The sequence below is a fragment of the Hydractinia symbiolongicarpus genome, chromosome 5 (genome assembly GCF_029227915.1).
Source record: "Hydractinia symbiolongicarpus strain clone_291-10 chromosome 5, HSymV2.1, whole genome shotgun sequence".
NCBI lineage: Eukaryota > Metazoa > Cnidaria > Hydrozoa > Anthoathecata > Hydractiniidae > Hydractinia > Hydractinia symbiolongicarpus.
Genome location: NC_079879.1, coordinates 11,307,445 through 11,330,769, shown reverse-complemented (window position 1 = coordinate 11,330,769; position 23,325 = coordinate 11,307,445). Strand labels below are relative to the sequence as shown.

General features: G+C 33.9%; 5 protein-coding genes across 7 annotated transcripts in view; 3 read left to right on the top strand and 2 right to left on the bottom strand.

Moving 5' to 3' along the window:
• Positions 1–23,325, top strand: part of LOC130644791 (HIV Tat-specific factor 1 homolog) — a 100,697-nt gene that overhangs the window by 62,431 nt on the left and 14,941 nt on the right. The window lies entirely within an intron of this gene.
• LOC130644787 (U4/U6 small nuclear ribonucleoprotein Prp4-like) overlaps positions 1–23,325 on the top strand; it is a 96,127-nt gene that overhangs the window by 67,075 nt on the left and 5,727 nt on the right. The window lies entirely within an intron of this gene.
• On the top strand, positions 1,048–7,985 carry LOC130644785 (PC3-like endoprotease variant B). Its single transcript, XM_057450517.1, has 13 exons — positions 1,048–1,567; positions 2,465–2,569; positions 2,645–2,734; positions 2,995–3,141; positions 3,736–3,809; positions 3,882–3,970; positions 4,247–4,419; positions 4,673–4,894; positions 5,536–5,636; positions 5,769–5,990; positions 6,092–6,479; positions 6,674–6,866; positions 7,416–7,985. Exons 1-13 carry the CDS (start codon positions 1,223–1,225, stop codon positions 7,886–7,888), a joined length of 2,622 nt encoding a protein of 873 aa, XP_057306500.1. The 5' UTR covers positions 1,048–1,222; the 3' UTR covers positions 7,889–7,985.
• Positions 8,320–11,362, bottom strand: LOC130644790 (uncharacterized). The gene is made up of 2 exons (XM_057450524.1): positions 11,220–11,362; positions 8,320–9,843 (listed from the first exon to the last, which is right to left on the bottom strand). The coding sequence occupies exon 2, from the start codon at positions 9,828–9,830 to the stop codon at positions 8,565–8,567; it is 1,266 nt and encodes a 421-aa protein (XP_057306507.1). The 5' UTR covers positions 9,831–9,843; positions 11,220–11,362; the 3' UTR covers positions 8,320–8,564.
• On the bottom strand, positions 12,476–16,775 carry LOC130644789 (actin-binding protein WASF3-like). Its single transcript, XM_057450523.1, has 3 exons — positions 16,447–16,775; positions 14,688–14,947; positions 12,476–14,603 (listed from the first exon to the last, which is right to left on the bottom strand). The coding sequence occupies exons 1-3, from the start codon at positions 16,766–16,768 to the stop codon at positions 13,758–13,760; spliced, it is 1,428 nt and encodes a 475-aa protein (XP_057306506.1). The 5' UTR covers positions 16,769–16,775; the 3' UTR covers positions 12,476–13,757.

Sequence of the window (23,325 nt, the reverse complement as noted above, 5' to 3'; positions counted from 1 at the left end):
TGGCCACTCCGTAATAACGGCTCAGGGGTCACAAGACCCTGGGGACGAGGTTGGACAAATGGGGTACACACATCCAGGATGGCCATCGAACACCAACTCTCGCCCAGGATGGCTTTATATAGCCGTATAGTCCGTTTTCTTAAAGAAAAAGAAACGTGATTTCACCAAAAGACGACCATCCTCTAGGAACAATCTTTTAATGAAAGCGCAACACCGTTAAAGCAAAGTGGCCTAAGGACGAGTTTGATATGGAATACAAAAAAACAAAAATCCCTGGGAACAAGGGTGAAACACCATCAACAAAAAAAACCTGGGGACGAGGATGGTATTTTATTTATACCACAAGACTATTTGAAATTGTGGGACAATTCCAACCTTATTCTGATTAAAAAGAGAAAAAGATCCTTGGAACGAAGTTGTTAGGACGATTTCACAAAGAAGGTAGCTGTGCTTCTATATGACTACACTAGTAGTTAGACACGCCCGTCATGATCGGAGATCTGACCGGAGTGAAACACTCTCAATAGAGAGTGGACACGGACGTGTCATAACAAACTATCATCTACGACTTTTAAGAAGTCCCGTGTTCTTTTTATAAACAAATGCGATGCGGAAGTTTATATACATATTTGTGGTTTTCCTCTGTATGTTTTACACGCAGATTTTGTTTCCAAAATTCGAATGTTTTTGCATATGTGTAAATCCGAAATAGAGGGTGCACAAAAAGTCAAATAGCATAAAATCAAAAAAAATCTCTTTTCAACTATCACAACATTTTTTTTCAATGTCAATTTTAAGCCGATTAAACTTCGTTTGCCGGCTTTATAATTTTTTAACTTATATTACAAACCTTTTTACCAATTTTATTGCGGAATGGTTATTGTAACAAATAGTTTAACTAACTAAGAGTGTGGGCGAGAAGTTGGTAATTAATTTTTTTTTCAAAAAGTTACTGTTTGCAATGGTTTTTAATTAACGCTTCAGTGAACTTCTCTCGCATGATCTCACATTGCGCTGCTACAGAAAATTTTAATTATACTGAAATATATTAAAATTATAGTTATAAAAGAATACACACAATACGGGTAAATGACTAATATAGTCAAAAGTTGAAATTTGTGTAGTGTTTTGAGAAAAAAGAATGTATTATTTGCGAAAATACTATATAGCATTGAGAATATAGAGTATAGATTAAATAACAATCGAATGATAAAAAATAAGAATGCGACAATCAAAAGTAAAACTGATATATATAGTACTTGTCGTTACATCGATACAAGGTGTATTTACGTCACCGGCTCATCGTAAAAACGCGAAAACGGTAAAAGATGGAACTATACGAGTATCGCACGAAGATAGAGATAACAGATATTCCAAAAAGATAAACTTTAATGCACGACAATTGTCAAAAAGAGATAAAGAATATTTAGCCAAATTAGAAGACTCTTTACAAAGTAAAGAAGGCAAAATTTTATTCACAAATTCTTGGGCTGTTCAACTAGATCCTGCGGAAGTTGCTCAAGCTGATAGGATTGCAGAAAAACATGGCTTTGAGAATCTTGGTCAGGTAATAAGTATGCGAATCACCTTTTTACTGTCAGAAAATCTCGATTTTTTCCTAAAAGATAAAATGCGGCTGAAGGGTTTTCTTGATTGAATGTATGAGCTCAGGTTCTTAGTAATTGAAAGCAAATGGCCTTGGCAGTTAGTAGGCCTGAGAAAAAATTGTCGAATATGTTCATCCAACATTAACTTTAAATAAGTTCCTTGATATACTGACTCTGGTTACATTCCAAAATGTTTTTTTTTTGGATCGATATTACATTGTTTCCATAGCATTAATTGCGTTAGAATGTTTTCAATTACTTATTGTGTGTGCAACCATAGAATAAATTGCGGTTACGTGACACAAGAGCCGCTTACACGCTTCTGTTTCGTCAAGCAAACGCTATTTTTCCCGCCAATTTTTTGTTCAATTTTACAGTAAACTCAGATAGATTTGTTGTTTACTAGTAATTATAAAAGCTCAAATTTATAGAAATTGAGAAAACTTTAGAATAAGTAGCCAGTTTTAAACATAAATAAAATCTAAATTATTTAATGCTTCACTTTGCGTTTCAAGTCAGTATGGAAGTAACGGAAAGTTTTAATGTCCTTGCGGTTTTAATCCTAATGGCTGGCTCTTGATCCCCTCCGACGGTAATTATGTTACATTACCGCTAGAGATATGTATAGCATTGTTCTAACTTGCTTGCCTGGCACACAAGCCGGTTAGCACTCAGTAGATGGCACCAAAGGGGCTAACAACACTACTTTTGAAGTGCGCCGGAGTGAGGACTCGAATTTTAAGCCTTATGATTACAAGTCGAATGCACTACCACTATACCATCTCCGTTACAATGTCGTTGTTTGATTAAAAGAGCTGGGATCTGATTATTTAGTTACTTTTTGCTTCTTTTTTCAGATTGGTAATTTAGAGGGCTTTTTTCATTTTAAACACAAAAAGGCAAAACGCATTTCCAAACGTAGTTTACATGGACATTCAAGAAAGTTAGTTGAAGAAAAAAAGGTCAGATATCTTTTAACATCAAAGTTAAATTTATTTGTTTGCAGTTATAACAACATGGGGTTTTGATATTTAAAGGTATTATGGGCCGAACAACAACATTTATTAGATCGCAGAAGAAAAGATGGAATGCCTTCTGATCCTAAATTTCTCGAACAATGGTATTTGGTAAGTACTTTGTTTTAACTCCCACCAAGTTACAATAAGTTGTGATTTATATTTTTGTAGCGTTTGTGTTTCGAAAGCCCGAGTGTGTCAAAAAACTTGAGGCTCTCTGCTTTGTAGAACAACTGCGTAAAAAAAAAACAATTTTTACTAAGATAGTCGAACATTCTTGTAAAGACACGAAAAGAAGCCTGGAAATGAGGTTCTAGATGCTATCGTATATTTCGTTGCCGTAAACATTTTTTTGCTGATGATGTTTTTAGAACAATCGAGGACAATCAACCGGTCCTCCTGGCGTAGACTTAAACGTCTTACCTGTGTGGAAGCAAGGCATAACTGGTAGAGGGGTTGTGGTCAGCGTTTTAGACGACGGTGTTGATCACAATCATCCAGATTTGAGAGATAATTACGTAAGTATATTTTGTTTTCTAAGTCGTGTCTAAAATTTTAAAATTGAGTTTTTAAGGGTATTTTATGGAATTTAAGCAATCAAGTAAACATTATAATTCCAGTAAATACATATTTTCGGGAACTTTTATTTAAAAATTTCATCTTTTTTAATCAAGAATCGTCGTAAAATTTTGATGAGTCAGCACAAATATTTTTGTAAAGATTTGATAATATCATCCCACAATTACAATCAAAAATAAGAAAGTAACGCTACCGGGAACAATTCCTCTCATTCAGATTACATATAAGAGCTGGTTGAAAGTCCTACAACTAAACAAAACTTCTATCAGTCTTTACTTTAAAAATTTTTATGAGAACATAAACCTTTTATAAAAACATTCATCTGGAAGAAAGCCTTTAAAAATGTTCTTAACATTTTTAATTTTAAGCCTCAAAATGTTCTTAAATTGTTCTTACTTCTGCCCAAGCTTTCTAATTTTTAAAGTTTAAAGGAGCATTCCAGTACTTCTCGGTATTGACAAAGCCTTAAATGTTCTTAAGATGTTCTAAATTTTTGGACTACTACATGCAACATTGGATTATTGTTATGTTAGGATCAAAAAGCAAGCTACGATTTTAACGACATGGATTCTGATCCGAAACCACGTGATTCCGATCCAGACAACTGGTATGTTTCTTTTAAAAAATTTATTTTATTATTTAGTGCTTTTCTTTCATGGAACTGTTTTTGTCATCTTAGTCACGGTACTCGTTGCGCCGGAGAAATAGCAGCTGCGGCAAATAATTCCATTTGTGGCGTTGGTGTGGCGTATGATGCAAATATTGGCGGTGGGTGGATTATTACCTCTTTTCTTTTACCCGTTTTGCTATAGAATTGGCTAGTTGAAGTAAAATAGCGCTTCTTTTTTATCTATTGCACATTCATCTTTAATCAAACTCGAGCCTAGGGCTTAATTCCATAAGTCGTTTTTAAAGTTCAACGATAAAGGCAAAATAGCTTGAAAATAACTTTAATATTTAAAATAATCACTATTTGTGATTTTTATTCTGATTACAGCTAATATTTTAGCCATAATCACAATATTCACCGCCCTTTTGTTTTAGGTGTTCGCATGTTAGATGGTCAAGCAACTGACATCCTAGAAGGAAGTTCTTTAAGTTTTCAATCGAATTACATTGATATCTATAGTAACTGCTGGGGACCAAAGGATGATGGGAAAACATTTGGTAAACCGGGTCGACTTGCTCAAGAAGCGCTTATGAGAGGAGCACTTGAGGTAAAAAGAGAATTTCTCTTCATAACTATACCGAAACTAGGAGTTAGCTTCTAAAAAAATACATGAGAATATTCCCCTTGTTACTCGCAGCCAACCTCGTTCCTAGCGCCTGTTGTCTCTTATATCAGGTCGGCGAACCGATTTTCGTCCCGATGTCTGAAAAGATACAAAATGCCCTGGGGACGAGGTTGACTCGCAGCTACTGTTTTAGCTCACAGATAGACATTTAATATTTGCACCACTACTTATACAGGGTCGGAATGCTAGAGGTAATATTTACGTTTGGGCAACTGGTAATGGCGGATTAACAGACGACGATTGCAATTGTGACGGTTATACGACGTCTATATACACCATATCTATCGGATGTATAAGTGATCATGGATTGTCAGCATATTACACGGAGTTGTGTTCGTCTACACTAGCTGTAACCTTTAACGGTGGCTCACACAGAGAGAAAGAAGAAAACAAAATGGTAACTTTAAATTTATAGAATAGATTCTGCTCAATCTATCAATATATATACCTTGAACTTTAAGGACAAAAAGGAAAATGTTTCGTCTTAAGAAATATTTATAATGTTAAAAGAAATAATACATAAGTTTTAAAGATATTATAGTGGTTTATCATGCCGACATACCCAATGATAGCATTTTTTGTTAAAGGAGAATGCTTTCCTATCTCTATAGACTATTTTGCGCTGATTAAAATAAAAGAAATTTGAGTTGATTTTGCAACTTTAAAGACACTTGATTCTCTTTTCCCTGTATAAAGCTGAAGTGATATGAAACGTTCGGGGTGCGTGTTTTTATATGGTTTAGGAGACCGAAAGAAATGATTTGAGAGAAAGAAAGTCATGCCGTGTTCAAGTTACTGTGACTATACTGCCTTCTTATATCTTTATGCGTCGTAATTTATTTATTTATTTTCTACACACAATTCAAAATGTCCACCTTTAATCCCGGTCCCCTGTTCACTCTAATTTATGTACAACGTAATTTTCTTTGAAAAGAGTTTAAAGCAAAAACTCAAAATATACACACGCTTTTTCCCTTCAGTGCTAAAAATTTCCTTTTCCTCATATGACATTTATATTTTCTATCTGCCTCTCTTTAGATCACAACTGATCTCCATAATAAATGTACAGACGAGTTTAAAGGTACTTCATCGTCAGCGCCATTAGCTGCCGGTGTTATAGCCTTAACCCTTCAAGCCAAGTAAGTTAATTGTTTCGCTACGAAAACATTCAAGAAACTTAATTATATGTTTTCGTGTCATTAGTGACAACGAGTTAGAAATATTAGAACAAGTGCGGGAGTATTTATAAAGGGCATTTTGTTCTTCTTTAGCCCCAATTTGACATGGCGTGATGTACAACATCTAATTGTAAACACTGCGCAAGTCACTAGTCCAGTGGATGAAGGATGGATGGATAATGGCGGAGGTTTCCATTTTAATCATAAATTTGGATTTGGACGATTAGATGCAGCGAAGATGGTTGAAGCTGCCAAAAATTGGAAGACAGTTCCTAAGCAACGCATTTGCTCAGGGCCTTCTAGTAACTCTGTCCAGTTAGTATTGACTCTTAAAAGTTTATCTTTTTCAAGCGTTTACACATAAATCTTTAAAAATAAGAAAAGACTCCTCCTTCATATCTATTTCCATCTTTTAGGGAAATACCAGCCGGTGGAACTCTCTCAATAACCATCGACACAATTTCCTGTGAAGGAAGTGAAAAAGAAATTACCAAATTAGAACACGTCACTTTAACGATATCTTTTCAACATCGGCGTCGTGGTGACGTTAGTATCGATTTGTTTTCTCCAATGGGAACCCGCAATGAAATGTTATCAACTCGTCGTTATGACGACAGCGACAAAGGTCTTCACGATTGGACTTTCATGACGGTTCATAATTGGGGAGAAAACCCGAAGGGAGTTTGGACTTTAAATGTTACCGATAACATACTATCACTAACAAGTAAAGGATTCAACTTAAACGGATATTTACAACATGATACAAGTAAACAAGAACCCGATGTGGAAGATCTAGAGGAAGAGGTACGAAGTTGCTTCCCTTAGTAGTATTCTCTCCTATTTTATTCTTCTTCTTAAATTAACAACCCTGTCCCCTTGTTCCAAAGTCGTTTTAAGGTTCGTCACGAAGGCGCTCTAGAAAAAAGGTTAATATCTTGAGTTGCCAATTAAAGAACAAGACAAATAATGCATTTAAAAATAATTTTACTTTTTGTTAGGTGATAGACGACGAGAAGAAGATGAAAGATTTAGAAGAACGCAAGAAGAAGAAAAATAAACAAAAGGACACAACAGGAGGTAACTCTGCTTTAGATGTACCGTATCCAGATGGTGTTCGGAAGAGAAGTAAAATACACACATATCAAATCAAAACAGATGATTTAGATGAAGATAAAAATTTATTAGACACAGGTTTATATTTTTCTTTTTCTTTTTAACAAGTCGCCTCTGTACAACGACACCTTTCAATCAACGGCAAAGGAAACTTTGCTTTTGTAAAGGATGGTGACAGTGTGTTTTTACATCTACAAAAAATTCCTTATCATCATTATATTCCATCCATATTTTTAACTGCTGTATAACAACCGTAATTTTAGGACCAACATTATTGATTTTGATAGCAGCCTAAAACCGGATAAAATGACTTTCCATTATTTTTTTATTAGAATAGGTTTTACTTTAAAAAAAAAAAAAGATAAACGCAGTTCTAGGTTTCATTTGTTAATAGAAAACCTAATCTGATAAGACATCGTCTACTAGTTGAATATATGTGTCTCCACTCTTATGATTGTCACACTCCCATATCCTGAATTAGATTAGGGATGTTTAAAAAAGAATCTCATTGACCTTCCTTTTGATAAAATACCTAATTTTGCTCCTGAGGTAATCGTGGCAATTACTGCAGCGATTAGGTTCGCAGTAAATTGTATTTTGTGTTAAAATTTACGTTCTAACTTCTAGATGAACAAATCAACGAGATGCTTCATGACAGCGAGAAAAAGACTGTTGTAACTGGCAGCAACGATGGAGAGTTATCTATAGAGAGTACAGAGGGGTATGGAAATAATAATGGCGATATTAGCGCTGTAGAAGGAGAAAGAATATTTGACTCAGCAGAAAATATATTCGGTAAATCAGCTGTTTCTGAAGGACAAGATATAGACCAAAATAATCAAGTTTATGGTTACGATAGAAACTTTGAAGAGATTAAGAAAAATAGAGATAAAAGCGCTACTAAGAGGACTGGGTTATCCTACCAAGACCCCAGGGTACAGGTACAAGAGGAAACCGGGTCCCAACGTGTACAAGTTAGTAATGGTTTCCAGGAACCATTTTTACCAGCACTAAGTTCAAATGGTAGAGTTAGCTCAGGACAATTGTTGGAATGGAGCTTAGTATTTTACGGAACAGGTCCGGAGGAAGAAGATAATTAATTTACTAGTAGGATATTATCAAATTATCAAATTCTAATATTTGCCGCACTTGGTAAATATAAAAGCAGTCCATGGTTGTACGTTGTAGAGAAGAAAAGGTAAAAAGATCACACGCAGCTCAAAATGGCGTTAGGACCTTCATTTTTTACGAATACGTTCATACACTTTATTGATCACTTTTACGCCGGACGCTATTAGCATTTTTTTTCAAACGTTTACAGTGAATGTGTCTTAAAAAAACACCGGACGCAGATCTTTTTTATGTCACCTTGGTAAAGTCCGGCGTAAATATTCCTACCGACTACTTTTGTTATTTGGGTTGTTCTTTAAAAGTTGGTTTAAAACCAGAAACTAGAAGTTAACATAAAATTAAAAATAAGATGCTAAGATAAACTATTTTACATGGATAGGTAAAGGTTTGTACATAAAAATTTTCATGCATAAAGAATATATTTTTTTTAAATATTTATTTATATATGCCTCTTTCTTAGAAATTTTCATAAACCACAATTTTCAGGCTTCTTTCCAAATATTTATATTTATAGTGTATTTCTTGTACGACGATACTATATCGACAAAGGGCCATAAAACACGAAAAGATAGGGTCAAAAATTATTTTTGTTGTAGGCAGTGTGAACAAGTCTACTGTCGACGTCACTTGAATTATTCTTTACTTTCATGCATTAGAGAAAGTAGCGTCGTTAATCATAAATCTTGAGAAATGAGCTGGAGATTTAGGTGTTGTTGGCCGACTACGATTTGGTGTTAAGGGTCTCTTTGGACTAAGGCTTCCTGTACTCAGTGGCCTTCGTTGCTCCGACAGAGGACCTACTGTAAGACTGTCTTTCGTACCTGGGATATTAGAAGACGAATCAGGTCGGCCACGAGAGCCGTTTTGCACCCACTCGTCATCGTCAACAGTTGATATAAATGTGTTGCTACTGGAGAAGAACGAGTTTCGACTGTTGATACTCGTCTCGGCTGTGTTTTCGCTGTCCACATCTGACTCGCTGTCTGACACCTCACTTATAATCATGTTAGGAAGCAATTGTTCGTCGTTAAGTACAATGGGTATGTGACGATGCACTGCTATATCGTCTTCTTCTTCATCTTCATAAGCAAAATTTTGGTCTCCCATCATGGAAATCTTTGTAGGGGAATGTACTATAGCTTTTACTTCAAACGAATTGGATCGTTCACGTATGGTACAGTCTTTTCGTACCTCTCTTGCTAACTGTGGTAGTGTTGTTTTCTTCGAATTTTCTTTAAGTACTTCCAAGCTTCTATATTTTTTCAACTCGTCAGCTTCGTTTAACTTAATTTTCTGTGTTCGTCGTAACTCTGCGGAGGAGGCTGTTTTATAAAGTCCAGTTTCGTTATTATTTGTAGCGTTTTCAACATCCAAACCAAGTTGTTTCGCGCGTTTAGCTGCTTTTCTTTTTTGACGATTTTCACTACGAATTGCATATTTTTGTCGGCGCTTATTATGAATGTCGGCGGCAGCTGTAGGCACCTTCGTAGGTGAATTCTTTGGCGTGCTGTTCTCCTTCGTTTTGCCTTTTTCGAATGCAACTATTTCTGCCATACTTATTGGCACTTTTGGTGGTAATTCTGTTTTCGGTTTTTCTAAGGATGCAGTCAAAATAGAAAATATCCAATGATAGCGCTCAAGTTCTGATTCGCATTTTATATAATAAACTCCCAACCCGTTGTTTAAAGAAAATGGGAAACGTTTTTTATTTCTTTTTACTAACGAACATTGCACTTTTTTTGTCAGCTCTAAAGTTTTACGTAGTTCCAGCTTGTCTGTGTTACTGATTTTTTCAAAAAACTGCAGCCATTTACCACGGATAACTGCCCAATATGACACCCAAGTTTTGACTCCTTCTTTTTTTAGAATCCAGTTTTCATAGTAAATCACAGGTTTCTTGTTGCTTCCCATATTTCGATAAAACCTAAGTATAAAAAAAAATCTAACTTTGTTAGATGTGTATAACCAATTGCTATGGAAATTGATATGTTTTCTTGTTAATACCAGTTTGTATTCCTCGTAGCTACCCTTACCTTCCGTTACCAAGAATGCGTAAGATATTGCTACCATGACAATTTTCTTAATTACATAACCTACAGTCGCTATGGCATTGGCGTCGTGTCCGGTATAATTTAGCCAGGTTCCTGACGAAGGGAAATACTATTGATAGAAAACTTATGTGTTTATAATACTTTTTGATTGCCCATAAAATATAATTTTAATGTCAAAAATAAGAGTTATCTTCAAAGTAAATGTTCGAAAAATGTTTGAAATCTTAAAATCACTTGGTGTAGATAGGTCGATATCAATTCCTAGCTGTAAGCTATGGTTGTAATCCTTCATATTTTTACTGTCGCTAGCCGTCTTTTTTACCCATGTGCTTGTCCTACGCTCTCGCCTATCTATATTTCACAGCCGCCTAATAATTTTTTTCCCGTTATTTCCACCCGCGTATCCATCTTTTTACACGCGTTTACTCGTCACTTGCTTACGTCCTTTTAAACCTCTTATATTTCTGCTGAGCAATTTTACCAATTTTTCCTATCATCATACTATTAAGTACAGAGTAAGTACAACCTTGTTCCAAACTTACGTTTACTTCGTCGCTGGAAAAGTTCATCAAAGTCCTGAAAACCAGATTGTCGTAAAGTAGATAACGCAACATAACTGCATGTTGAGTACTTTGCTTAAAGACTCGTTGCCGGTCAAATAAAATCTAACAAGACACCAATTATTTTTCATGTAGAGGCATTGGTGCTCTAATTAGAGGTATGTATCATAAGATCTCCACGGCAGAAAATGCGAGCTGAATGCACTAATTAAGTAGCTATTATTCATAGCAGATAATTAATAAGTGACATAATGTAGTTTCATCAACTCCGCCCCATTAAAAATGGCGGATCTGTTACGACGACAACGACTTACTCATACTACCTTGACCTGTTACCATAAACTTTCAGTCCCAATTTTGAGGGAATTTAGGGATCTATGACTTAAGTTTGTTTTGCAAAAAAATATTAAATCATAACCAACACAGATTTGTGTTTGCAATAGTTTTTAGTTGTTCAGGTTCTAGTAGCTCCAACGTGGTCGAATTTAAGGCTTCTCCCTGTAGCTTTTTTGGTTTTACAGTGCTGTTGGCCTCTTTAGGAAAAAGATTCTAGTAAAATGACCCTGAGGGGAGAGGATGATTAAATCTAGAATTTTAAATAATTGAAATTTCTGATTCCCTGCTGAAGTTGATTTTTTGATAACACGTGTATAAGACATTCTATGCTTTCTATCTTATTTTATGCTTACCTTCTCTAAACAAGAAAATATGTTGCAGTTCCACACGTCATCATTCGGAATTTGCTCATCCCAAATCGACTTTTTTTTTTTCTTCTTCTCCTGTGAGTTTCATTCAATTCTTAAATACTTTATTTTTTCATTACTGAATAAAATATTTATATAAACCAGAGAAACTCGCTAAGTTTATATTTTGAACGATCATTAGAAAAAACCCACCTGTCATCGTGGCTAACTGAATAAGAGAGAATGTTATATTTTCATAGTTTGTTTCAAATACACCTCAATATCTACCATCATACTGTTTGTTCTCACCATCATTTATTTATTAGCTTTTTTTGCAACCTAGCAACAAGACCTGATAAATATTGTATTGAAACGAGGCTACAAGATTCTAGCTTTTTCAAAAACGGAATGTCTTAGGCTTTTTTATTCTATATACGAATAGGAAATTGTTAGCAACAGCAGGACCTCAACGAAATCTCTAGGTAACACATGGAAACACAATGATATGATAGCGCTATCAAAAATCAACAACTAGCTGGGTTATAAGCAAGATCTTATCACACTTATGTCATTCTTTGCATGTTTAAGATATAGCGGGCTACCTTGGAGACGTCTTGTCAGTGACGCGAACTTTCGTGATACGTGATTTTGTTCCACCTCGAAAATTAAATGAGACATATACGAGGTCACTTAATTTCCGCGATTTTGTCAAAACAAAGGAGCTATTTAATTTTTGCAAGCACATAAAGAAAATGCAGAACTAATGTTTGCAAGTAATCTTGATCTTGCAGTTTTGGATATTTTTTAAGTTCAAGTTTTTTAAAAGTTTTTTTAAAACATAGAAATCACATTGTGGCTTGACGACGGAAAATTAAAATCTACCTTTTAATACATTAAAGGAAAATTACCTTTTTTCCACGACAAAATTGTTTTGAGCTTCTAGGACAAAACTGCAAATCAGGCCACATATCCAGGGAATAAAAGACTTCAGAGAAAATTCTTGCTTGTTTTCAAGAAAATGAGCTGTCAAAAGATTTAAACATAGATCGTTTTCAATAGATCTACATTTCCACTGAACTTTTGGCAAAAATATTCTTGAGGTAAGGAAGACCAATCATGCGCAGATAGTTTGCGCAATGTTTTATTCAATGTTTCCCGCAACTGACGTTTTAAGATTACCCCTTAAATGTTCTCCAAAATGGAAGTGTCATCCCGCAATAACAAGTATTAAAGCGCCATTCTTACAAAAAAAATACAAAACATTTAGTATACTTTCCATTACGCTATTTATTTTCCTTGTTAGTTACAAGACAAATTAAGGTTAGTCATCTAATGGCTACAAGGTTTATTCGTAGATACACGTTCTACCACAAAAGAAACAAAATACATAATTGCGCATATATAAAATAAATCGTTGACGGGAAAGTTATTTTGGATGTGTTTACATGCATTGTCATGGTGATTATCAAGTTCGGATCACTTTATTAATAGGCTAGAAATAAACCTATTAACCTATTAAAAGTATTAAAAGTGCAAGAAAAATATAACTTTTTTTATATAAGCAACATTTTATGAGCAACCCTGAGACTTAAATTCTTCAATTTGCGAACAACAGCAAGCCTGAAGTGAAAACAGATAAATGAAACTTTCCTTGCTCCAGAAGTCATGTAAGTTTCACACGACGACAAACGTAATTAACCCTTTTAATCCCTGCCAAACGCAAGGTGGGTGATTTTAGTTTGCAAGAACTATATCTAAAAACATAGTGACTTTGAAACATGATGGATCGGTTGTTCTGAGAGTACATTGGACTTCCTACAACATCAAGTGATTTCCTAGCTGTCCTAAAAATTGTGAATTACCTTTTTCGCGAAATGCGCGATTTTCTGATGAAAAAAGGATCAAAATACAGTTTTAATTTGACAGACAAGACTAACCGAGTAATCAAACACGTAAAGTTAGAATTCCGAAGTAGAAAGTGGATAAATAAATTTAAGTAAATTTAAGTTTGTAACAAAAAAATTTAGAAAGTCTAGGTAAAATTTTTTGTTTGAAACAAGAATATTTTACGACATAACTAAATGAAATCAAAAAACCTATAAAAAACAAGATATAAAAATAAAGGAAAATTAAACTGTGATACCAAAAAATGTCGACATTGCTTTTGAAAAAAAAATCTCATGCAGGCTTGTTTTTTTAAGGTTCTTAAAAAAAGTTTTGTATTGACTACATGAGACAAATGAAATTTTCGAAGCAAAAAGCACAAAATTCCAGTACTAAAATGAAATTGATATGAATTTAGCGTAAAGTGGTATTTATCAAAAAAAAAAAAAAAAAATTAATTTGACTGATTGAAGTTTTTGTCTTATCGGTGCAAAAGTTATTTCGCGATTTAATTACATTATTTATAGAATATATTTTTAAGCAAAAGCGTCTTTTTTCAAAACAGTGTATATCACAATATGAAAATTATCCAGTTCACTGGTTTGTCCTTGAAACAAAACAAATTTAAAATTATACAATCAAATTTTCCTATAAGACCTATCAATCATCACTCCAGTCGCCATCATCACTGAAATCACTATCATCACTATCGCTAAACTCAACAGCGATACGTCTTGCCAAAATGGAAGCAACATCATTACCCATTCCTATTTCCTTTCTCTCCTCCTTAGTGACTTGTTGCGTTTGGCGTAAATTCATTCCATGGCGAATTGCAGAAAGCAAATCATTTCTAGGATCGACTACCGGTTCAGGAGCAGGAGCAGAACGAAGAGCAACGCTCTGCAAGAGATTTCCTGTTACCGCTCCTCCCGCTCCACCTGTAGGCGTAGGTGGAGGTGGCGGCATAACACCCGGAGGTGGAGGAGGTGGTGGACCTACAGTTGGAGGGGGCGGTGGAGGGGGTGGTGGCAGTGAAGCATCTGCTGGACTGGGAACTTCATATGGGGGTGGAGGTGGGAATTGAGATACTGGAGATTGTATCGACGGCGGGGGTGGAGGCGGTGGTGACATAGGCTTGCTGTTTTGACCAGGTAGAGGTGGTGGAGGGGGAGGAGAAACAGGACTAACACTATGCCTTGAACCTTCAGGTGGTGGTGGCGGTGGAGCTGTACTTGGACGACCGATAGACGATGCATTTGATGCTCGCTTGGTTGATTGACGTCGTGGAGACAGAAGTTGGGACGATCTCTGAGAAGTATCCGACTTATCAGAATGAGCAGGAGAGAGAGTGGTATCGACTGGTTCCGGTGTAGCTGAAACCACAGCATTGCCTTGTTTCCCACCTTGAATCTCCCAATCTGGAATATTCTTCGCCACGTCTTTTTTCTTCACCCCTTTCACTTCTTTCTTCACTATATCACGTTTCTTACCCCTGTGTTCACGTTTCTATAAGAGAAGAAATGTTAAAAACAACTGTCATTTATATGAAGACATAACTGACAGCTCGAAAAGTGAAAGTAAATTACGCACCCTTTTCTTTCTCCTCTTCTCGAACTCTGCACTCATTTTCTCCTTCCATAACTCGAAAAAGTAAGAAGGATCTGTGTAAAACTTCAAAGCTTCTTTATCATCATGTCGGAATTTGGTTAACCTATTTAGGTCAGGCGTCTGGTCGCATCTTGCATAACTGTCCATCATTGCTTGTGGCATAGTTTGTCTTGATATCACCTGCTGGTCTGCGTGGATTGTCATTTTGAAAGCTTTTTGCATGTTGATTTCTTGCAACGAGACTACCAAATAAAAAAATAGGTCAGTAAACAAACAAAATATCTTTTTAATAATATATACACAATTACACAAGCAACAATATCAAATTCACAGTGTGAAGCCACTTCCACCCCTTCCCCATTAATTTTTCACCTAACCAGTTGGATACCAATTTTTTACATTGGCAGCGCTACAACAAATTTAAACTAGCATGTTAAAAAGGCTGTTCATGGTGAATAAAATGACAAACTAACAAATTGACAACACATAAAATGCAATATGAAAAAAAAAATTCTTTATACAAAAATTTATTGAATTAGTTTTGTACACACAGTATAAAAAGGCGAAACAAGTTCCAGTGTAACTTAATGGAAGCAAGTGTCGTATTATGTACTTAGCATTGAAGGTAAAAAATTTTTCATTGTGAACACTTTAAAATATGCAATATTTAATTTTATAATTTTTCAATGCCTTCTTTGTTTGTTGGTTTTTACAAGTGGCTACCATATTTTGTAAGGATTACATGTTATCATGTATTAACTTACGGACATAATGAACTGTCTCGCGAGAGCATAGGTACTAAAGAGCTGTGAATTGGCTTTGTTTTGCAAAGTCATCTTACACACGAGGAAAGTCGTTCTTGTGAACACTTTCATAAAGGTCCTGTCTGTATTTGGACATAGCAACATGAAAATGTTGAATATAAAATCATGCTGAACGAGATGGCTGAATCAAAATTTTTGTCACAAATTTCATTTAATGACCAAAATTCGTGCAAAAATTAAAACTGATTTGTTTTCGACAAATTTTGCAGGGTTAACAAAATATCATGTTAAACAAGACAGTTACACGTCAAAATGTTGATTTTTTGACACTTAAATGTTGTTATAGGCCAAAATTAGTTCAAATATTAATGATACTTTATATTCCAAAAGGGTATTGACATATACAAACAAAAATTGAACAAACAAACGAAGAGCAAGATAGGAATCTGTTATTAAGAGTTAGATTTTTCCTAACAACAGATGCAGTGGCTCAGCATGACTGTTTACACCTTTTTAGTTTATTTAGACATCTGGGTGTTTAAGTTTCAAACGATCTTTAAAATCAACCTGTTGCAATATTTTTCATGTACAAGAAAGTCCCGGATTTATTTGTAATTAAAAGATTGTAAAGAGTGCCTTTTTAACCAACGTGCTTAGTTTTTTTTTCAACCTGATAAAAATATAGCATTCAAGGAAATTCAATAAGAAGCTAAAAGTAAAGCATTCTTGAAAAAATTGTGCCAGGTTTTTCCAGGTAAATAATTCGAATAATCTTATTTTTCAAGATGTATTTTCAGGTGCCACAAATTATTATTTAAGTAGCCACCTCGAGCATACTGGGTCACATTTGTTGGAATAGCAATTCCTCTAAAATAAGTATTCTGCAAAACAGAATGGTTATGGAACTGACACCACAAAACAATTCCTATTCTCTATGTAGGGCAGTGTTTAAAAGAAGTAATTTCCTAAATACTCACTTTCTTCCCCTGCAGAATCCAATTTAGTCACCTTGATACTCAGCTGTTCAATTCTCTGTTGTACACTGACAGTTCTTTGATGAATGCTGTTTGCTTCAATGAACAGCTCAGCAAATATTCCTTCGGCATGTCTTGCTAAGCTGCTCAATTGTAAAATTATTCCACTCAGGGTATTCACTGAGACTGCTTCCAAGTCATTTTTAACACCTTTTGGAATAGGCGTTCTGCTGCAATGAATTGGCTCTACAAGCCGTTTTACCACTGGCATTATTGAATCTTCTACTGTGCAGCTATGTTTACATCTAAAGAAAGTCTGAAACATCAACAAACAGATACATAAGATCAAATTACATTAATCCTGTGACATCCTAAACAAAAAATGTGGGAAATCGTTTGAAATGTATACTTCTTCTCAGTTTTAAGTTAGTGCTCATGGAAAGTAAACTAAAAACATAAAACACCTGGCACATTTCATTTAAATGCAATTTTAAAAACTCAACCTTTGGTAATGCCAAAGCATTTAACAAAGTATGCAGTTCTTGGTAAAGCGTTGTGAGCACACTTTTATACTAAAATCTAGAAATCAAATCAATGCAGAATGCTAATGCATTTAATCAAATATAAGGGCATAGTTTCCACTGGGGTAAGGACCCCCACCTACATTTTAAACCCTCCCAACACAATTTTGATGGTAAACCCCCACTTTAAAACTGATACTGATCGCAACCCCATATCAAAACCTTCATCAAAACCAAAATTATAAAGTCTGGATGAAACTTTTATATGTTTTAATTTTTAAAAAGAGGGTTTAAATCAACTGTAGATGATGTTGAATCTATGGATTTATTTATTACATCAATAAAATGTAGACTATAGAAAGTTTCTCTTCTTAGTCCTATATTTTCCACCCATTTTGCCTTTTTGTCCATGGTAGGAAACTGCAGTTTGCAAGAAATTAGATATTAAAAAGCATACATTTGCTTTAGACAAGTGAAAACACATATAAATTTTGACTCAGAAATTCAAATATTATCAAACTGTAGTGGCCACATTGTGACAGCTTTCTGGGGACTGACTTTGCATTCTTTTCTTTCCCTTGAAAGTCTTAAAAATAAAAAAATTGTACTGTAATCTGTTTGTCTTTACATGTTTAAATTTACCCAAAAGCAAAAGGGGAAACATAAAAATTAAACAAAAACTTTGAAGATGAGTTTACATAGCTTTAGCCTAGCACTTATAGTTACTTAATTTTCGATATTTTCAGCACTAAGTGTAAGAATATTTTTAACAAAAAAATTTTCCTTTAGCAACTTTAAAAATCAGGTTGCTCTGAATTTTAATGTTTAACATGAACATGTAAGAAAAGTTTCCTCACAAGAATTTATTTTTTAATTTTACTTTGTTTCTTTACAAATTATTTCTTAGTTTTGCTTTTCTTAGTTTTCCAAGAATGATGATGATGATGATGCTTTGTTCCTTAGAAAATTAATTTTCAATTTTGCTTTGTTTCCTCACAAAATTATTTTACAGTTTTGCTTTGTTCCTTAGAAATTATTTTTCAATTTTATTTTGTTTCCTCACAAAATTATTTCTGAGTTTTGCTTTATTTCTCAGAAAGTTATTTTTTATATTTATTTTGTTTTCTCACAAAATTATTTTTCGGTTTTGCTTTGTTCCTTAGAAATTATTTTTCAATTTTACTTTATTTCTTCACAAAATTATTTCTGAGTTTTGCTTTATTTCTCAGAAAGTTATTTTATATATTTACTGTGTTTTCTCACAAAATTATTTTTCGGTTTTGCTTTGTTTCTTAGAAAGTTATTTTTCAATTTTACTTTGTTTCCTCACAAAATTATTTCTCAGTTTTCCGTTATTCCTTAGGAAATTATTTTTCAATTTTACTTTGTTTCCTCACAAAATTATTTTTCGGTTTTGCTTTGTTCCTTAGAAATTATTTTTCAATTTTACTTTATTTCTTCACAAAATTATTTCTGAGTTTTGCTTTATTTCTCAGAAAGTTATTTTATATATTTACTGTGTTTTCTCACAAAATTATTTTTCGGTTTTGCTTTGTTTCTTAGAAAGTTATTTTTCAATTTTACTTTGTTTCCTCACAAAATTATTTCTCAGTTTTCCGTTATTCCTTAGGAAATTATTTTTCAATTTTACTTTGTTTCCTCACAAAATTATTTCTCAGTTTTGCTTTATTTCTCAGAAAGTTATTTTTTAATTTTACTTTGTTTTCTACTAAAATTATTTTTTAATATCCTCTGAAAACACTTCCTCCATCATAAAAACAACAAACTCACAGGGTACCACTCCACCCACATGTTAGCAACTAAAAGAAAGAAATCATTTAAAAACAATGAACAAATTAAAATGAATACATCAACAACATTTTCATTTCATATTAGTATATGAAGAAAAATGTAAATACAAACAGCTAATAAAAAGCTTTGTTCATCTTCAAGTAAAAAAGTATTTCTGTAAAAATTTATTCCCTTAATGTAGCACATGCAACCTAAAGTTGACCAATGTAACACTTTTTTAAGACACTTAGTTGTGCCCAAATTTTGTTGAAATGTCTGTATACCTTAAGAACAGACAAAGATTATTCAAAAAAATAAAAAGATTCATAGACAACCCTCCAAGGTTTTTCATACGAGTTCAATTTTTTGTGTTTTTTTAAATGTATTGTATGATAGAAAGAAAAATCCTTACAAAAAACGTAAAAATTACGTATGCAAGAATAATTTATAAAATATTATGATATAGCTAACAAAATTTAAGATTTAAATAAAAAAAATAATGATATATTATATGTCTCTGGCCTAGAATAACCTTTAAGTCTTTAGAAGACTTTCTTGTTGTTTCTAACCTTTTTAAAACATCAAAATAACAAAAATGACAACCCACTAGCTATATTATAACAAAGTGCCTCTAAATGTTATTTTTGATACTACAAATTTGTAAAATAAATCTTCAGCTATTATGCATGAATTCTGGCACAGGAATTTTAATTTTAAAAATGATGTATATCAATTTTTTAAAAAGGTGTGAACATTTTTTCTCACAAACAATATTCGAAATGATCTAGAAATGCGGGTACAAGAACAAACATGTTTTTTACTTGTCATTAAAAAAATTGTCATTAAAACTTGTCATTAAAAGGAATATTTGAATAAATTGAGCTGAATGAAAATTTAGCTCATGTTAACTGTGGTGACTGCAGTAATTTCTCTATTGATTTGTACTTACTAATGTTCTTAGGATCAGATATAAGGGGCATTGTCCATTTCAAATTTTGGATTTTTAAACAACAGTTACAGCTTAAGATTCCCACCCACCCTCCTTATACAACTGGTAATGCTGTGTAGGTTCTGCCAAACTAACTTTGTTTTTATGTGATGCCACCAGGACAACTGATGCGGAGTATTACTGACTTGTCACCACATAGCGTTCTTCATTGCAGCCATTGTTAAAGACAAGTGTTGCCGAGTGTAGTTTATAATTGTTGCTTTAGCTGCACAACCATTTAGCTAAGAATGTTGTTAAGGTTTTAGTCAGCAGTGGGAGCAAGAGTTTTGGCTAATTACATCATAAATAAATCATAATAGCTAGCTACCTTAAAAAAATGCATACCCATAATTAAGTTCAAAGTATCATGTTGCATTTATTATTCTTCAAAAGTGCATTTCAGGGTTTTTTTTAATGGATGCTGAGAAACTTATTTGGCAGGAGAGGGGTCTAGTGACGGTGTAGCTTAAGTGGTTTATAACTCCTAGATAGATAGATAGATGTGCATATTTTACATGGCTAGCCTCACAAATATCGAGGGATATACCCTGTCTATTATTTCCAGGAGGGGCCATGGCGTAGATGGAGAGTCCTAGCGTATTTAAATGCTCATTTTGAGCTACGCAGACCCAATTAGAGCCCGCGCTCCTGAAATAATTTATAGGAGACCAGGGTTTGATTCCCTTTTGTGATAATTTAATATAGGCAAAGGGAATGTGAGGGAAATAGCACACTGCGAGGACAGTTGTGGGATGTTTCTGGAAGTTGCATGGTAGAGTGCAGAGCCTAATTCAAAATGAGCATTAAATACTCCACGCCATCTAAGCCATGGCCCTTCCTGAAAATAGTAGACAGGGTATATTTCTCTTGATATTTGTTAGGCTAGCCATGGAAAGTATAAGAACAGAGGGTCAACATAAAACATCCAAGACAAAAATTAGCTAGGTTCATTACAACTGCAAGACAAGCTAAACACCCAAAATCCATTTTCGACATCCGACTCCCAACAAAATATGTTTTGTAATTAATTTTTCTTGGTTGGCAATAATACTACAATATTAAATTTTTGGAAGTTACGGCCAACTTAAACATTATGTTCTAAAAATGGTAGAACAAGCTACTATGTATCACTCCAAAAACGTGATTGGTGGCGGCAAATAAACAATAAAGAAGAGGTTCATTGACGATAAGTAAAGATAAATTCGCCTCTTTAATTTTTCATAAATTTAAATTAATGTTTAAAAATAACTAAGAAAGTAAGACATAGCTAGCGGCCCTTCAGCAACGGCACATCAAATATTTTATTTTTCTTTACTGGGGATCAGTCCTTTCCCAGCAAACGCTGATATAAGGTCCAACCTTAACGGCTATTTTGTCGCTAAGCGTGACGAAACCTATTTGTTGATGGATCCCCAGATACCTTTCAGCAACATTCCAAACACGTGTCCCATCTCCCCCATTTCACTTACGGGCTTGACTTACCCAGGGTTGTGGTAACATTTTTCTACCTAGCTAGCTATATTTAAATCGAACCCGTTCTCCTGTACAAAAAGTGTGGAAGCAATAACCTATTAAAGCTACGGCACCACAAACTCTACAGAACCCTACAGAAGCATTTTTGGCTGAAATACAATATAATTTTATCAATGTTTGGATGTTTTGCAATAAGGCCTTTTGGCAGATCTAACAAATGTGTGGCAAGATGCAGAAGCTTGCTGAAGAAAGGTCTTTTTTAGCTCATTTCTTTCTACAGAAACATTGTTGAGGCTTTAAACTATTATTGAGTGTAGATGAATATCTTATGATTGACATATATTTATAAAAAGTTGTAATGATACCTTGGTGCAGAGAAACAGACTGAAAAGGACCTCACTTACCTTGTGCTTGCATCAGTTTGCCTCCCACACAATTGTTAAAGCCAAAAGGGCTTACTGCAAAAATTGTAAACATTCACAAAGGTCTATGAGCACCATTATTATTTGTTTTTCTAGAGCATGTTGTATTCACTTAAAGGCGAGTAATCACCCTTTTCGAAAAAATTAATATATAGCTACATTTTTTATTAATTTCAAAGTTCAGACGGAGTTATGCCTTTCCTGAAAATTTGAGGATATAAAACTTACTAGAAATGGAAATAACGGTACTTTAATATCTTAAATTTATTTTTGTTTTTTTACCCGCCGTATTTAATGATCTTTTTGATCTCTTATTCTCGTCTAATAAGTGGGCGGGGGTTCGATAATGTCGCCATTATAATAGGCTTGATCAGGCCAAATTTTTGGCTTGTTTTTTCTTTGTAAAACATGGCATCAAAAATTAGAAAGAAATTTTATCCCAGGAGTTACTATTGGAAAGACACAGAAGAAAAAAATAATTTTCTCTTTATTCTATTCGCCATTATTTTTGGAGACCACAGACAAAACGAAACAAAAAGAAAAAATTGCAATATTGTCTCATGGTTAATAATTATGATAATTAATATTTATTAAACTCTGTCTTTATTTATTAGCATGACCGAGATTATTGCATAATATAAGCAAAAAAACCCAAACATTGTAATAGTTGAAGCATTATGGAGATAATTAAATTTAGAGCATAAAAGGGAAAATTCTTAAAATTTAGGTATTCTAATTGTCTAGATCTGATAATGTCTCGGTAAGGAAACGACTAACTGTTTGAACAAAGGAAAATAATTAAAAAGTAAGACAGCTAGCAAGGCAAAGCTGTCTTCAGAAACAACAAGAAGAAGAGGTCGAAAAGAAATCTGATTTCAGTTAGTTGAAACGTTTAAATAATAAAGAATAACACAGAAACTTCGATTGATTTATCTGATTTATCATGTTCGGAACTTTGTTGATACATTTAAAAAAAAAGCATTATGATGGAAACACAGCTACAGATGTTCTACCTCATTATTTTTTTGTAATAGCATGGATTCAGCAACCATGTGATCGATTTTGCTGTGCGTTTATTATCGCATGATTCGTGCAATGAAATGTAATAGCAGTTCTGTAGGCTAAGAGAAATTGGGGTGAGTTTGCTCTTTCTATGAAACATTTAAACATGTTCTGGTTGTCAGTTTTCAATAAAATTTTCAGGACAATGTTTTCTCATGTATATCTTTTAATTTTCACTATAAAATAGGTACCTCAAAAACAGTTGCCTATAGGGTGATTAAGTGCCTTTAAAGCTATATATTTTCAAAAAAAAAATAGAAGAAAGGTTTAGGACAAATTTCAGAATAACATTTTCTTCGTTACGATATAAAGATCTTTAACTTTACCTCAAACGTCCCCACCCCCTTAGCAGACAAAATTTGCTCAGTGTGACGAACCTCCTGTTACGGCTAGTAAATAAGGCGACAACAGTCGATAATATTGCCATTTTGTTACGACGGGTAAATAAGGCGAGATTGCCAACTGAGTATATTTTTCCACTCAAAACAAAAATACAAAATTGCTATACAAAAAACCCACAGAAGAAAGCAGTTACACACAAGAAAAAGAACACATAATCAAAAATAAATAAACTAACGCCTAAGCCTATTGGCAACAGACAATGTAACAAATAAAGCAAATACAT

Coding starts and splice junctions, on each gene's coding strand:
- LOC130644785 (XM_057450517.1), top strand. CDS start 1,223: ATGCGACAATCAAAAGTAAAACTGATATATATAGTACTTGTCGTTACA. Junction 6,480..6,673: donor TGGAAGATCTAGAGGAAGAG/GTACGAAGTTGC, acceptor ACTTTTTGTTAG/GTGATAGACGACGAGAAGAA. Junction 6,867..7,415: donor TAAAAATTTATTAGACACAG/GTTTATATTTTT, acceptor TCTAACTTCTAG/ATGAACAAATCAACGAGATG.
- LOC130644790 (XM_057450524.1), bottom strand. CDS start 9,830: ATGGGAAGCAACAAGAAACCTGTGATTTACTATGAAAACTGGATTCTA.
- LOC130644789 (XM_057450523.1), bottom strand. CDS start 16,768: ATGTTTCAGACTTTCTTTAGATGTAAACATAGCTGCACAGTAGAAGAT. Junction 14,948..16,446: donor GGATTCTGCAGGGGAAGAAA/GTGAGTATTTAG, acceptor TTTATTTGGTAG/TCTCGTTGCAAGAAATCAAC. Junction 14,604..14,687: donor AGAAGAGGAGAAAGAAAAGG/GTGCGTAATTTA, acceptor CTTCTCTTATAG/AAACGTGAACACAGGGGTAA.